At 40.0% G+C, this 16,239-nt stretch overlaps 1 protein-coding gene across 1 annotated transcript in view; it reads right to left on the minus strand.

The window, feature by feature from the left end:
* The window catches only part of BRWD3 (bromodomain and WD repeat domain containing 3), a 143,914-nt gene extending 136,371 nt beyond the window's left edge, over positions 1 to 7,543 (minus strand). Inside the window, exons 1-4 of the mRNA XM_058291985.2 lie at positions 7,191 to 7,543; positions 7,007 to 7,065; positions 6,770 to 6,799; positions 6,313 to 6,372 (exon numbers count right to left, since the gene is read on the minus strand). Of these exons, the coding sequence (XP_058147968.1) occupies positions 6,313 to 6,372; positions 6,770 to 6,799; positions 7,007 to 7,065; positions 7,191 to 7,221 (180 nt within the window). The 5' untranslated portion in view covers positions 7,222 to 7,543. The remainder of the gene's footprint in view (positions 1 to 6,312; positions 6,373 to 6,769; positions 6,800 to 7,006; positions 7,066 to 7,190) is intronic.
* Positions 7,544 to 16,239: the final 8,696 nt, after the last annotated feature.

Below are 16,239 nucleotides of genomic sequence, written 5' to 3' on the forward strand. Positions count from 1 at the left end.
GCAGATGCAAATTCATATAACATCTGTCATCATAGATGAATGTAATCTTTTAAAGTCAGTAATGAATATACAATCTGGATAGTTTTTTTTAATTAGACATAAAATTGCTTCAAATATTTTATATGCAAAACAAGAGCAGTAAAATCTATGTCATTCCAAATGTAAGCACAAACTGGTATTTTCAAATCTGAGTGAAAAATGCTGAATAAATGTAAAAATATATACTACAACTAAAGATAATTATGCCTTTGATTCAGTCTTACAATAAGAGTCCCCTTAAAATGATTCCAAGTTCTTTAAATGTCTTGAAAAGAAGTTTCCAAATCATTTCAAATTATAAAATTTATATATGAACAAAATTGTTCATCTAAATACACACATAACCCTGATTGCTTTGTTTCTTGTCCCCAATAAATCTCCAAGGAGGAAGCAATAAAATAGGCAACACTTCAATAGTCATGATAAATGAAAGACCATCCATAATTATTAAAATATCTGCCTTAATATTATTTGCAACAAGCAAATCTGATTCTATTATGCTGTCAATAACAGTTAACTAGGGAGAAGAAAATAAAGCAAAAATGCTCCAACCAAACTCCAAAAACAATACCACTATTTCAACATTCTCCCTATACCGTTACTTAAACTTCTGAAAACTAATTTACAATGTTTTATTTTGAAAGCCATAATCAAAAGCCTTATAGTTCAAACAAACTGAAAAAAAAAAAAAACAACCATGTATGGACTCAATTTTTTAAAGGCACTTCAGATCTTAATGTCAATACTTGCTTGCCAGTAGCTTTATTAAAAAGGCACCAACCCTTGTGTTCTAAATTATAATTAAAACACTAAATCAGATGACCATTTAAGAAAGAAAAGTGGGAGTTTTCTAGAATATGTAATATTAACTAGTAATGAAGAAATCCAACTTACCTTTATCTTAGTATTCTTCTGGATAAATAAGTTAAGTGGTATGAAAATCAATTCAAATGAGTGGAAAATATACATATGGACAGAAATGCAAAATTTTTATTTCAAATATGCAGTATCCGCCACTATTCAACCCCAATTCAGCATGCTGTTATCCTTGTTTACACTCCCTCACCTCTTAATTATGTATTTGTACTCTTCCTGTTTTAAACTTACACCAATTAAGTTTGAAATACTTTATAACATAATACATTAAATAAATCAAGATTATACTGTTTATTAATACTTTGCCCTAAATTTCAACCCAAAGCATGTAGCTAAATCAAAAATCACATTGTATAAATCCATTATTCTATCAGCACTTTAAAAAATACCTAACCAAAGGAAAATTCCAATTCTCTCACAATGAAGGCACTCAAAACCAGAGGTCAGATGTGAAATAATTTTAATTAAAAATTCAACTGATGAATCTAACAATCAATCTAACACTGCACACTCAATTCTCAGTCATTATACTTCCCTTTTTCCTTCTGTTCAGATTCTCATGCAACCCTGCCCCACCATTCCTTAAAAAAAAAGATCTATAAGTAGAAAACAGACATTTGATTAAAAACAGACCATGGTGATCAAATAGGTATAATCCTAGAAAATATGAATACTGATGTGCAAAAATAAAAACCTAAGGGTACAGTATAAAAATCAAAAACAAAACAAAAGATACTACTTATCGCAATTGCAGATAATGTTCAAACAATAGAAGAAATTCTCTGGGTGAAGAAAATAATAAGTACATACAACAAAATTTAAAAACAAAAAAGAATTAGAAAAGATAAAGTATTAAAATACAGGATATGTAAAGACATACAAATGGATTAACAATAATTTAAAAAATAATTAGCTAAAGTTTAGCTTCACTAATAAAAAAATGGTAATTAAGTCAACTAGGGCTATTGTCACTTATTGAAGCCATAATAAAAGATGAAAAACACTAAAAAACCCACACTAAGTGCATAAATGGTGACATTAAAACTTAGTATCATCTTCTGGAGCATAATCCGCAATATATGACAAAGGCAATAAAACTGATGAGCCCATTTTACCTGGTAATTCCTCTTTAAGGAATAAAGACCAGGATTTCTTGTAATTGAAACTTAGCCTAGTATATAGGTTGCCTAAGAGTTACCTCCTGAGAGCCTCCTTGCTGTTCAAACTTGGCCTCTCTCTAAGCCAAACTCAGCATATTAATGCACGACCTTCCCTCCTGGTGTGGGACATGACTCCTGGGGATGAGGCTCCCCAGCACGGAGGGATTACTACAAACACCAACTAGAAATGCATCTGGAAAAAGACCTCGACCAAAATGCGGAAAGGGTAAAGACATATGAGTTTATATAGCTAAGAGACTTCAAAGTAAATCGGGAGGTCTTTTCAGAGGTTATGCTTATAGACATCTCAGCAGGATCTCACTGGCTGACACAGTAAATATTGCCTAAAATAGCAGGGCTCCTGAGGGCTCTGGAGATATCTATATACTATAGGCAGGGCTGACAGCTCAGGAGTTTCGGGTCTTGTCTGGGAACCCTACTTTGGAATTCATGCTCCCCACTGTGACAGAGTTGGACTCAGTTGTGTTTTCCCTACCTATGGCTCTTCTGCCCCTTCTATTTGAAACTATAGTTAGTATTAGAGCTGATATGTGTATGTCCAAAAGACTTAAATCTTTGGGCTGTCCATGTGCCAGCTGGGCCCTGAATCTCAACAGAGTTGCAACACCTACTCTCCCGTTCATTGGACTCACCCAGGACAACTAACAAGGAGAAGATGATTCACAACGACCTTCCCAAGGAACAGAGACAGTATGCAACTGCAAGGAAAATAGTCCTATCTATCTTGTGCCATGGGAACTAAGCCCCGTCTCAGGATTGGGGAATGAACGAAGGACTAGAGTCAACTTACTGGTATTCAGTCACGGACTTCTGATTCTAGCAATGGAAGAACTTATACACTGATTTGGAGGCAGTGGCCACCAGAGGTTCTGAGGGGAGGGAGAGGGAAGAACAGGTGTCATAAGGGGGCAATATCCGAACATTGGAATTGTCCTGAATGACACTCCAATGACAGATACAGGTCATCATATATCTTATCATAACTTACAAAATTGTGAGGGAGAGAGTTTAAACTATAATGGAAACTATAATCCACACTTAGTGGAAATCCTCCAATATTTGTTCATCAATTTTAACAAATGTACTACACTAATGAAGGATACTGTTAATATAGAAAAGTGTGGGAGGGGTAGGGAGTGGGGCATATGGGAATCCCCTACAATTTTTATGTAACATTTATGTAATCTAAGTATCTTTAAAAAAAATAAGAAAATAAAATGAAAAAAAAAAGTGAAGGAAAAAAGAAGAAAAAGACCACGTAACTACACAAAGATATTAGTGAAAAATTAGAATTAACCAAAGCACTGACATGGAAGTTGAGTTCAAATCTAAGATAGCATCTTTCATTTTATAGAGACAAAACATACTTTAATTCACTTAATTTACTTATTTATATCTTAGATTTCCCATAAATAGAGTCAGCCAGAACCTATTCCTCACAGCTTTGAAGCAGCATGGTAAATGCAAAGAGTTTGAGTTTGATCCCCAGCTTTGCTGCTGATTAACTGTGTGACTTCCAGCAAGCATTTTTTTCTCTGAGCTTCAATTTTTCCTACTGTAAAATAGGAATGATGACACCTACTCTGTATGGTGATGGGGAAGATTAGAATACTACCTGTTAAGCATTTAATGGAGAATACAACAGATCTTATACAAACATTAAATGGAAAATACAATTTTCAAATTTAAAGGAATTTAAGAAGTCAAGTTTTGGGGTGAGTAAAATCTTCCAAAATATCAAATGTATTGGTTTTTTTAATTTGTTTTGTTTTTAAAAGATTTAATTTATTTATTTCTTCCCCACCCCCACCTCCTCTTGTTTGCACTCATTGTCTGCTCTCTGTTCATCTTTTTTTTTTTTTTTAGGAGGCACTGGGAACTGAACTCAGGACCTCCCATGTGCGAGAGGCACCCAATCACTTGTGCCACCCTCGATCCCTAAATTTATTGAGTTTTGCAGGACTTTTACAACTGTTGTTGCACATATGTTATATGTGTTTTACTTCTAATTCCTCTTAGATAATTTATACTACAATGTTATGAAAAAGATATGCGATTCATCCAGCAGGCACATTAGTCCTAAAGAATGAATTTTTTAAATAAATATGTATTTTTCAATGATTTATATATTTGAAAATCTATTTTTTGGGGGGTGGGGTTTCCATTTTTTTTATTAGAGAATTTATGGGTTTACAGAACAATAAATATATAAAATACATAATTACCATATACCACCCAGTATTAATACCTTGCATTGGTGTGCTACATTTGTTAAAACTGATAATAGTACAGTTTTATAATTGTACTATTAACTATATAGTCCATGATTTAACTTAGGGTTCACTGTTTACGCTGTGTAGTTCCATAGATTTATTCTAGTACAACTAATAATTTCCCCTTTTAGCCACATTTAGATTATAGCATCTTAATACAACTTGCCATTATAATAATGACTATTCAAATGCACAGATAAGTATATATAAAAACATTAAGAAAATATAGAACATAAAATAGACATTGGTTAAAATTATGTAAAAATATGCCTTTACAACATAAGGAAAGGAAAAGTTTAGTAAACCAAGTGTTGGTAAGGAGCCTCTGTATCTTAACTATTTTGATGTTCATTTATTTTTATGTTTTTATCATTGTCAACTTAGTTTTTGAAAAAAAAAATTTAACTCTCCTTTTGTCACTTGCCTAAATGTGTGCCACTGTCTCCCTGGAGATACTTGTAGTTTGTGATATGGACAAAGGGAAACAAAAACATTTTCAAAACAACTCAATATAAAACTATATGTATCTTCAAAATCAAGTTAGAAATATAAAGTGTTAAAAACAGTTATTGGTAGGTACTGATGCCTTTGCCTTTTTTTTTTTGGAGGACTTAAGTTCATCAAAAAGTCTGGACTACATATTAAAATAACCTGGCAATATATGTGAGTTTCTCAAAATAATTTTCACTCATTTGAGTAATTTTTACCATTACTATCACAATCAAACTTATCCTTATCACAATAATTATACCATTTTCTATGATTTGCAAAAATAAGAAAAAAATTAGTCAGTAGATATATTAATATGTGGCTTCACTCTCAATACAAAGAGAAATATCAAAAGAAACACCAAAGGAATTTAAATAATCTATTGCAAATTTTAAATAATTTTATTTACATTTAAAGTCTACCATACCCCTCCAAACTCTCCTTAACTTTCCCTATTCTGTCTTATTTGAAGGATAGCTGAATTTAAGTTTTATTAACATCACTTTTTTCTCCTTTCATTTCCCTCCAATTCACTGTGCCAGAGACTCACACAAGCCAACTCAAAAAAATAAATTGAAATCACCTTTTTTGATATATCAATAATAAACTGAAGGTGTATTTATACCATTACATTTGCCAGAGAAACAACACAGCCAATCCAATGCTTTTGGTCCTTTACTAAAGTATATTCTATTTTAAGATATGACCATTGTTGTCTCTTTGTAAACCCAAAATCGTGCTTCACAATTCTCAAAAAGGTCATAATACATAGCTTTTATTTAGTGAAAAATGCATCTGTACAAATGTAATTTACTGATGGATAATAAGCTATTTTATAAGACCTAAGCTATACGATTTTGCTTTTATTCGGTAGTCTATCGTCTAAAACTTGTAAATAGTGTAATTTGCTAAAAGCTTCTTATTATTTTGAATTAAGCCGTTTTTCCCAGCCCTGGGTCTATCAACTCCGCTCTTGAACCACCACTCCCCCCCACCCCCCCAAATAAAGACCAAGCCTGGCTTCAGTTCCCGTATTTCAAGCCAGGACCAACCAGAAACCGGTTTTCTTCCACAGATCCGGAACTCCAGGTTGTTACCAACGCTGTCATTGGTCAGCGTCAGTCCTTGGTACGTGCCCCAAGATAACCCCCGGGTTTCTCTCTTCCCCCTACAATGGGCCTTCCCCGACGTTTGTAACATATTCATAATCCACAATTCGGCACCTCTGATAAGGAACTCACATTCTTCAAAGTTTTCAGGTGGAATCATGCAAGGCCTAGGGGAGGGCAAAGTAACCTTTCTCCTTGCAGGGAGGGGGGGAAGGGGCAGTCGTTCCTGGGCCCGGCACCGAGTTCTATCGCGGTACGGTCTGAGGGATCAGGAGCGGGTTGGGGAAACAAGGTGCGGAGGGAATAGAGAGAGTTGGACTGAGGTGAAATGAAAACTTTACTCACCAGATCCTCAAAGCTTCTTCGGTGCTCTTTCCCCTCCCAGTCTAAGCGCCGCGGAATCAGCTGGGGCCGGGGGAAAAGAAAGGGGTAGGGGGCAAACGATAAAGGCGAAGCCTCCGCTTCCTATCAACCCAACACAGCCTGGGTCCGGTCCTAGACCCTTCTAAGTCTTTATTTCCCTAGGCCGGATAGCGACTGAGCCTCAGAACTGGAGGAGTGTATGTGCGTGTGGTGGGGGGGGGGGGGGGTGCTGAAGGGGAAGGAAATCCTGAAAAAACACCTCCTACAGGCATAAGGGTAAGTTAAAACCCCAGCGTTGTCCAAGGCTTTTGAGTGAAGGCAGTTCATCTCAGTGATAACAGCTATAGGTGTCCAGATCCTGCCGTCCACCCTGACTTGCCCTCCCCTTCCTCCAGTATCTCCCCAACCCTCCCCAGCCCTATCCGAAGGGATTTCGTACCTGATACTCCTCGAGCTCTTGCACTAGCACCTGAGCAAAAGGGAAACAAGGATATGAGAAGCAACTCAGGCCATCAACCCGTTCTTCCCTCCCCACTTCGAACCCGGCCGCTGACGGCAGGACTAGTCAAGGCCGGCCTTTCCCTCAACCTCAGAGGAACCGTTTACCCCGCTGCCTTGTTTTCTTTGCCCATTGGGACCATTCCCCCCGACTCCAAGATTTCCTTCTCCCCCTCACCTGAGCGGATTTGTTGCACGGTCCGGACTGCAAGAACCTAGCGATCAGGTAATACAGCTCTGAGAAAGAGGGGGAAAAAGAGGTTAAGAGGGAGGTAAAGAAGAGAAATGCAAGCTTCTTTAAAAGAAACTGACAGTCTTCTTGCTAAGTCACATCCCCATAACCCCTAGACACAGTTACCTACCGGCTTCTATCTGGGTAGGGGCCGCCGCCATCCTTTTCCCGAGTGGGTTTGGGGGCTTCGCTCTGGAGGGACTGGCGGGGGGCGGGGGTGAACTGCCTCTATTGTGGTTAAGCCCCCATGTCCAGGAATCCCGCCGCTGCCGCCGCAGTCCTTGTCCCAGTTTCGGTCTCTCTCGGATTCATCGCATCACGTTTCGACCCATAGGTTTTTTAGCCCCAGAGCTGAGGAGGCGGAGGAGGAAGAAGAGCTGGAGAAGAGGAGGGAGGAGCCAAAGTGACTGAGCTGCTGAAAGGGGCGGTGGAGGGGGTGGAGAGAGGGGAGGGATAAAAATGGTGAGAGGGATCTGCAGCGCTGGTCTTCAGCCGCCAGGGGCGCTAATGTAGCTGCCTGGCCTCGGCTCTCGCGGAGGGCAGACTGTTGCCGTGGTAATGCTCAGGGGAAGGGGAGGGGGAAGACTCTGACGTAGGACGCTCTGGCAAATGCCATAAAACTCTGTGGTGGCGTTCTCCTCGAAGCTTTCCCGTTCCTGTGGGGGCGGTCGGGCCCCTTCCGGTTGAGGACTCTTCTTTTGGGCCTGAGCTTGGGGAATTTGTGAGGGCCTCGCTTAACACAGTTGCCCACTTCGTTTTTTTCAGAGCAAAGCGGTTTTTTCCCCCTCCCTTATGGAATGGAGGCTGCCTGCTAAAGGGTTTTGTGCCAAGGGAGGAAAACAGGCCCATACTTATTCATTTGTTTCTCTTTAAAATGAATTTTGTACCAAATAAAATGCTGTACCTTACCGTCCCGGAGTGCAAGGCTCAAATTGATAAAGAGAAACCGTACTTATAAAGATTTCCCTCAATTCTGATAAGTGTTGCATGAGAAATTTTCAGTGAGCCATAAAGTGTAACACATGACAACTCTTCCCAATCCTGTAGGAAAATTGTCAATTGTATTTTCAAATACTGCTCAAGTACGTTAGCCAGGTATTTATATATGTGTTTGTATATATATGTATGTAGATACAATTTCATATTTTTATGTGAGATAGTTTTATAGAGGTTTGGGCCTACATTTGTTGTTCAATATATACCCCAAGCACTTTGTAGATATTTGGTCACTAAAATCTAAATGGTCTGCAGAATAATTGGCACAGATATAATAAACTGGTTCTCTTTCCTTCCTTAATTCCTCTTTTTATTAAGTTGTATTTTTTAAGATATGGAGATCATAAAAAATATTACATTAAAAAATATAAGAGGTTCCCAGTTATCCCTCACAGCACCCCTCACCCCACCCCTCACACATCAACAACCTCCCTCATCATTGTGGCACATTCATTGCATTAGATGAGTACATTTTGGAGCACAGCTGTACCACATGGATAGTAGTTTACATTGTAGTTTACACTCCACCCCAGTACATTCACTGGGTTGTGGCAGGATATATAAGTTCCCCCATCTGTCCCTGCAATACCATTTATGACAAATCCAAGTTCCAAAATGCTCCCATATCTCATCTCTTCTTCCCTCTCCTTGCCCTCAGAAACTACTATGGCCACTTTCTCCAGATCAATGCTACAGTTTCTTCCTTTACTTGTCACAATAGTTCTATACTAGAATACCAGTAAGTTCACTCTAATTCATATTTTATTCTTCCATCCTATGGACCATTGTTGGTGATGACCACTCAACCTTAATATCGAGAGGGGGCTTAGATGCCACATGGTTGATGGATGTGATTCTCCTGCTTGGAACTGTAGGCACTCTCAGTTCCCAGGTGTGGTGATTGACCATCTTCACATACCTGTTACCTGACCCGTGCAAGTCAAACACCTGGAGAGTGGGGACTGCAAATCTACAAAGGATCAGGGCCCAGCTGGTACATGTACAGTCCAGAGAGTTAAGTCTCCTGGGTGTATGCCATCCACAGATTCAGTAAAAGTGACAGAAGAGGCATGCGTAGAAAGTTCATATCTGTGTCCAACTCCATCACACTCAGGAACACAAATTCCAAAGTAGGGCCCACTGACAAAGCATTGAACTCCAGAGCCAACCACCATAATCGTAGAACCTGTGTGTCTCCGTAGCCCTCAGGAGAACCAGTACCTGGAGTTGTATCTACTTTGGCTGTCTCTGGGATCCTGCTGGGACATGCACAAGTGCAACCCCTCTGATGACTGCCTAACTCTGTTTTGAAGACTTTTAGCCATATATACTCATTTGTCTTTAACATTTCCCCCTTTTGTTCAAGGTCTTTTTCTAGTTGCATCACCAGTTAGTGATTGGTAGTAATCCCTCAGCACCAGGGAGGCTCATCCCCAGGAGTCATGTCCCACACTGGGGGAAAGTTAATGCATTTACATGCTGAGTTTGGCCTAGAGAGTGGCTACATTTGAGCAACATGGAGGCTCTCAGGAGGTAACTCTTAGGCACCCTGCAGCTCTAGACCTAGTTCAAATTTCAGGTACACAGGCACATAAGCACAATCATCAATATCAAGGGCCCATCATTGGACCATCCTTCTTCATTGGTCTTTGCCCTTGCACTTCAGGGATTGTTGCTCTTCCCTTGGGGAATGTGATAGAGCTCTCCTGGCTAGGAACTCAGCACTCTTTCAGTTGTCATTTGTAAATGTAACCACTATGAAAATATCCAATGAAAATCTGAACATTTTTATGTACCCTATATACATACCCTGGAGAACTCCCTCTCAACCATGTGTCCCCCATCAATAACACCCACACCAGCCTTCCTCCCTTGCCATAGTTGAACCCCTCTGTGGTCCGAAACTTCTTCAAAAATGAAGCCTAAAATACTGCCAAATTCAATTAATAGGAGAAATGAAATAGTAATGGTAGGCTTAAAGATTAAAAATAGAACCCATACTAATTTAGAAAAACTAAAATAAAGTAAAAAATAAATTGGGGTATTAAAAAATGAAAAATATCGTAAAATTTTGTTTTTGACATTTGCCTTTCCTCACTGTAATAGGCGTTGCCGTGTATGTACAGTGGCAAGGCAATTTCCTCCAAAGTGTCTACGATCTTTCTTTTTTTCTTCTAATTTTTAATTTTGTCTTCAAAAAAGTTTTAGATCACAGTAAAGTCACATAAACAATAGAAGGGACTCCATACATCCAACATCAAACCTTTTTCCCCTTTCCCCAGCAATGATCTTTTTACATGTTCATGTTACATTTGCTGCAGCTCATGTACAGATATTGACACATAGCTATCAAACATGGTTCCATTTCGGTTTACATTATGGTTTATATTTTAGACTGTACAATTTTCTAAATTTCAGTTACCTTATGTTTTACATTATGGTTTATATTTTAGCCTATAAACTTTTATAGATTTTTGATGTAATTTAACATGTCCTATATCCATCATTGCATGATGTTGTGGAACAATTTACTTGCCCCCCAGTTACCCTGCTTCCATCTATTCTATACTTGTTTTCCCCTCCCCTCAAGGCCCACAGTGACAATCAGTCTTCACTACTTGAAGGACCAGATTCACAGATACTTGCAACAATGCTGAGGACTTGACATACTAGACTGTCCTCCCCCTTTGGGAGCCACCAATTCTCTTGAGAGACACAGATCCCTCTACTTCAGAACATCAGGCCTCCCCAGGATGTGAGTACACCTTCCTACGCATTGTATTGTGAGCTGACGCCTAGATTGTGAAAGCTGTGATAAAGTGGAGGTAAATATTTTTACAGGGTAGGGGTAAGATGGGCATCTAGGGATAACTTTGGGTGGGCATTTTCAGGCTTGAGGGGAGCTAGGGTAGAGAGGATGGATCAGATGGCCTAATTCCTCTTAATATCCTGTTCCCATCTTAGCCTTGATCAAAATAAGTAATTAATAGAAGACTAGAAACATCTTCTTAAAAGACTAGAAACGCTGATTAAGCTGAAATTATTTATGGTGAAATACTCAAACTTGCAGATCACCTTCTAAATATAGGGCTGTATTCTTAGTAACTTGATTTCTTCACTCTCAGCTCGCAATTGACCACAGTGGACCTAGAATTCCATTATGCGCTTGTAAGCTTAGCCTCCACTGGTTGGCTCTCATTCTGGCCACTTTTTTCTCTTAAGGAACAAAAACCTCATAAGGTAATTGTGAAATGATAGCTTTATCTTTGGTTACATGCTATGGTATTTGATAAAATTAATATAATTATAGAAAAAAATTGGATAATGGAAAGATATATAGACCTAGTAACTCAATGCATGTATTTTAGCAAAACTCCAGAGTGCCTAAATAATTTGTACAGTTCGAGCATAGCATATATAAAAGTTAACATTTGTCCAGCTTTTACCATGTGCTGAGCATTTTACCTCATTTAATCTTTACAAGGATCCTAGGAGGTAGGATATATTATTATCCCCATTTTACAGATGATAAAGATGACTGACTTTGCATGTCACTTAAATGCTGTGAGCCTTATTCCTCACTTGTAAAATGAAATAAACTTGCCATGCCTAGTTCATGGGAATTGCTGAAAGTAATGGGAGAATATATTTGCATCTTATTTCAAAATTTATGTAGTATTGTTATAACAGTGTTTACATCTATATCTGTCTGGGAGCATTCAGGAGAGAAAAACCACCCAATAATTTGAACAGGAAAAGCTTAAGAGAATGATTAATAATAATAGGAGATTAGAGTAATCAGGGATTAGCTAATGAAGACTAAACTCTAAAGAAATAGGAATAGCAGTTACAATATGTACTATAATATCAGATATAATAAAATTTAATTTCCACTATTCCTAGACCTGAGATAAAACACCCTCCCCCTTCATTCTCTGTCCAGAGATAAGAATCCGACCTTGTTGGAGACATCACAATGAGCCTAGGCACACTGGATGGCAGGAAAGACACTATGGTGCCTTGCAGTCAGAGCTTCCTGAAATTCCAACCTCTGGAAATTGCTGGAAGTCCACCCTCTGGTAATTACTAGAAACCCACCCTCTGAAATCTGCCCTCTAAGGGTCCTGGGAAAGATATTCACAGGGAGGTGTCTCATCAGAGGCAGTGTACTACAAAACCAGCAGGAGGGAAGAGACTGAAGCTGGCTAGTAAAGTAGGGAATCAATAGATGGACCTGGAACCTGGAAAGAAGTCCATGTGGACATCAATAAGCCCAACATGGCAGCTGGAAGACCACCCCCAAGATTCTGCCATTCACAACAAGATTTCCTCTGGAAGCCAGGAGAAGCCCTGGATATTCCCCAAGGACTTTATCATTGTGCTCTCATGGGGAATTGATGGGTGGGGTAATCAATCAAAACAGTAAACAGCTTGGACTCCTCCTATGTCATTAGCAAAGTGGTGGGATAATTAACAGTTTAGAAAACAGGCACAAGTCCTGAACTCACTCTCTCTTGCCTTTGCCCTATCCCAGTGCCAGTCCATGTGCCTGTTCCTGACGTCTTCACCCTGTTCTCACTATATCCCCCTACATGGATCAACATGCAAGTAAAACCTGGGCATTTATAATCTATAATGGGAAATTGTAGCCTATGAATCAGCCTGCTTTATCACTGTTCAGCCCCTTTCTCTCAACCTGGGACCCATGATCTGTTATTCTCTCCCATTTCTCTTCCTCTCCATCTTAATAAATTACTGGCCTAACTTACCTGACATGCTCTTAAAATTCATTTCTGCAGCATAGTCAAGAACCTAGACAAAATCTAGTAACATATTTGGTGAGCCACACCCAGGTTATTGGTGAGTGAAACAATGGCCTATCACCTGTTTAATACCTTCCTTTGGTTCTCCATTTTAAATGGATTTGCCTATGAGCCCCACAGGATGCAACCCCAGGAGTGAAGAGGCTGTGTCACTGGAACTCTCTGCATCTGTGCTGCAAACCCAGGCTTGTTAGATTTGACCACAGCCAGGAGGGCTGGGGCAAAAGGCAGGGGCTCAGTGCACCATTCTTTCAAGCACTTTTATTTATTTTTTTAAATTTAAATTATTTATTTATTTTTAAAAATTACATTAAAAAAATATGGGGTCCCATTCAACCCCACCGCCCCCACCCCCCACTCCCCCCACAGCAACACTCTCTTCCCTCATCGTGACACATCCATTGCACCTGGTAAGTACATCTCTGAGTATCACTGCACCCCTAGTCAATGGTCCACATCATAGCCCACACTCTCCCACGTTCCATCCAGTGGGACCTGGGGGGCTCTACAATGTCCTGTAATTGTCCATGAAGCACCACCCAGGACATCTCCTCGTCTCGAAAACGCCTCCACATCTCATCTCTTCCTCCCATTCCCCAAACCCAGCAGCCACTATGGCTACCCTTCCCACACCCATTCCACATTTTCTCTGTGGACATTGGATTGGTTGTGTCCATTGCACATCTATGTCAAGTGGGGTCAAGCACTTTTAGTAGCAATAAGCTCTGCCCTCAGGGCTGGTGGCCATTGCCTTCTCCCCCTCTCTTCCCTAGGATGTGCAAGACAGTGTCAGAGAGCCAGGGAGCCCAGGGCTTGTGTGTCCATGCCATTGCAGGCCCACCTCTCTCGGAGGGGGAGGGCAGGGCCAAAGATGGATGCCATGGGAGTTCCATTTCCCAGGGGTCACAGGCCAGGATACCCATGTATAATTAATTTTAGCCATGTTTTTACGTTCCTACTTCTTGCTATTAAATTTCTCACTAGAGATTTATGTTAGATTGCTTTGGAATGTCTCAAAAACTAAAACTGAAAATGCCTTTGCTACCAAGGAAGTGATTGCCTCAGTGCCCCAAGGCCTGTTAGCTAGAACAATTGATTTCTAATCACTTAATGGCCTTTTAATGGCTGGCCTAACTGGGAAATTCCTAGACAGTAAAGTCATAAAACTAGGACTCTAAGACCTCTGGGAGAATAGGAGGAAGGAGACATTCTGCTTGAAAGATATCCAATCTATTTGGTCTGACTTCCAAGTTCAGAACTGCCCAGAAACACCTGACAGCAGGGGCTTTGTGATTACCAGGGTGGCGGGATTCAGAGAGCAGCCAAACATTCCCTGAGATTTCAGACACTTCTGTTTGGATAACAGTGCAGCCAGTCTCGGACCCTGGAATGTCAGCAGTGCTGAAAACCATAGCAGTAAACTCTGAATGGCCCCCATTCCTTGGGCCCTTACATTGAGTGGGCAGCCAAATATTCCCTTACACTTATCTCAAGCACTTTGATTTGGGGTAACAGCTCAGAACGTCTCCCTCCAACTCTGTTTGGCCACATTGGTCTGAAATCCATAATTATCGTACATCCATCAGGACCTAAGTCACCCACAGAGATGCCTGTAGGCCAGGCTCTGAAATTTATTTCTCAGGATACAGAGAAGAGAGCATCATCTCCAAATTATGTGGAGGAGTGAAAGCTTTAGTCAGACTAGGACTCTGGGACACCAGATTGGTTACCTAAAATGTACTTCTTTATTCTTCCTAGAATAATGGGCACAGCCTCTAGCATACCAGCAAATTCCCCATAGGAGTGTCTTCCAAGAATCAGGAAATTCTGTCTACTGCTGGTCTATAGGACCACAGTAGCCAAGACCAGCTTACTGTGCTTCTTACAGGGCTTCTGTATTAAAATCTGAATTCCAGTTAAATCAGTGTAAGAAAAGAGGAAAGATAGATCTGAGACCCAGAAACCTCATGTTATATCTCTTTAAGGAAATGAAGAAATAAACCTCAAACTTTGACTAACGCCCTGTTAGAAATAGCCTTCTCAGTTTAAACTCAGCTGTGCCTATAAAAGGTGTGAATAGAGATCAAGATCCAAACTGGATACTAAACCACTCCTTGAAAATGTGAAACCTCATGTGCCATCAATTAAAATCAAAGAGTTCCCAGAAATGCTAAGAGTATAAAGTTCTAATCTGTGTTTAACTTTGTCAGTTTGCTTATGCCTAGGAAATCAGATTTGTTGTTCACCTGTTACAAATTGGATAATGGTGAAAGGTAACCTAAAAATGAGTCTTTAAATATCAATACTGTCTTGTGAGTGGATTTAATGTATAAATCACAAGTGGAATTGATTCAACTGCTGGAAAAGCAGAAAAAATTCACAAGTTTGTCCTTATAAAATTCTTGTGTCTGCTGTTTTCACTATTTCAAAATGAGTTGGGAGTTCATCAGAGGGGTTGCAATTATGCATTCCTCAGCAGGAATTCAGAGATGGCCAAAGTATATAAAACTCCAGGTAATGGTGCTCCTGAGGGCTATGGATACACCCATGTACTACAGTCATGGCAGATGACTCTGGAGTTCAGTGCCTTGCCAGTGTGCCCTACTTTGGAATTTGTGCAGTGAATGTGATGGAGTTGGAACTCAGATGTGACCTCTCTACACATGCCTCTTCTATCACTTTTACTGCACCTATGGTTGGCACTGAGGTTGATGTTGATGTGGGCTATGGGTGGCAGGCTCTTTGTCTCTTCAGAGATAATCTAAACTATCTGTGACTTGTGGGTGAGGAACTGTAAGAGGCTGCAGTCCTGCCCTTAGGGACAATGGCAACGGCTCCAGTCCCAGGAAACAGTTTAACAATGCAAGGGCTGTAAACTTTAAGTATTTAGGGGAAATGCAAAAACCAAATATGCTAAAAGCTTATCTAGAATATCTGGAGTCCATGCTAAAAGCTTACCTAAGATGTGGAAGATATATATGCTAATTGAAGCCTATTGAGAACTGAAGCAAAGGGACCATTTGACCTTTCCTCTCTGTGTAAAAGATGTTTGAAAATCTTGTTCAGGGCTCGGGATTCAAACAGAAAGCTCCCAAGTCTGGCCGGCCGTCAATAAACCATTTTTCCTTCTCAAAATCATTCCTGAGTCCTGGCCTCTCTGTACTCAAATAATTGAACTTCTCTCAAATTCTACAACATTTTTGGCAACCCAGATGGGACAACAAACAAAGGCCAGAGACGGTAGCATTTTGCTGCCCCTTCCAAATCCCCGAGGAAGCCAGGAGGACTCAGGTGAACCCCAAATCTGGGCGCCCCTGGATTAAATTTAATCCAGAAAAGATGTGGGCTCCACCAGAATCT

This window comes from Dasypus novemcinctus, chromosome X (assembly GCF_030445035.2).
Source record: "Dasypus novemcinctus isolate mDasNov1 chromosome X, mDasNov1.1.hap2, whole genome shotgun sequence".
In the NCBI taxonomy this organism is placed as follows: domain Eukaryota; kingdom Metazoa; phylum Chordata; class Mammalia; order Cingulata; family Dasypodidae; genus Dasypus; species Dasypus novemcinctus.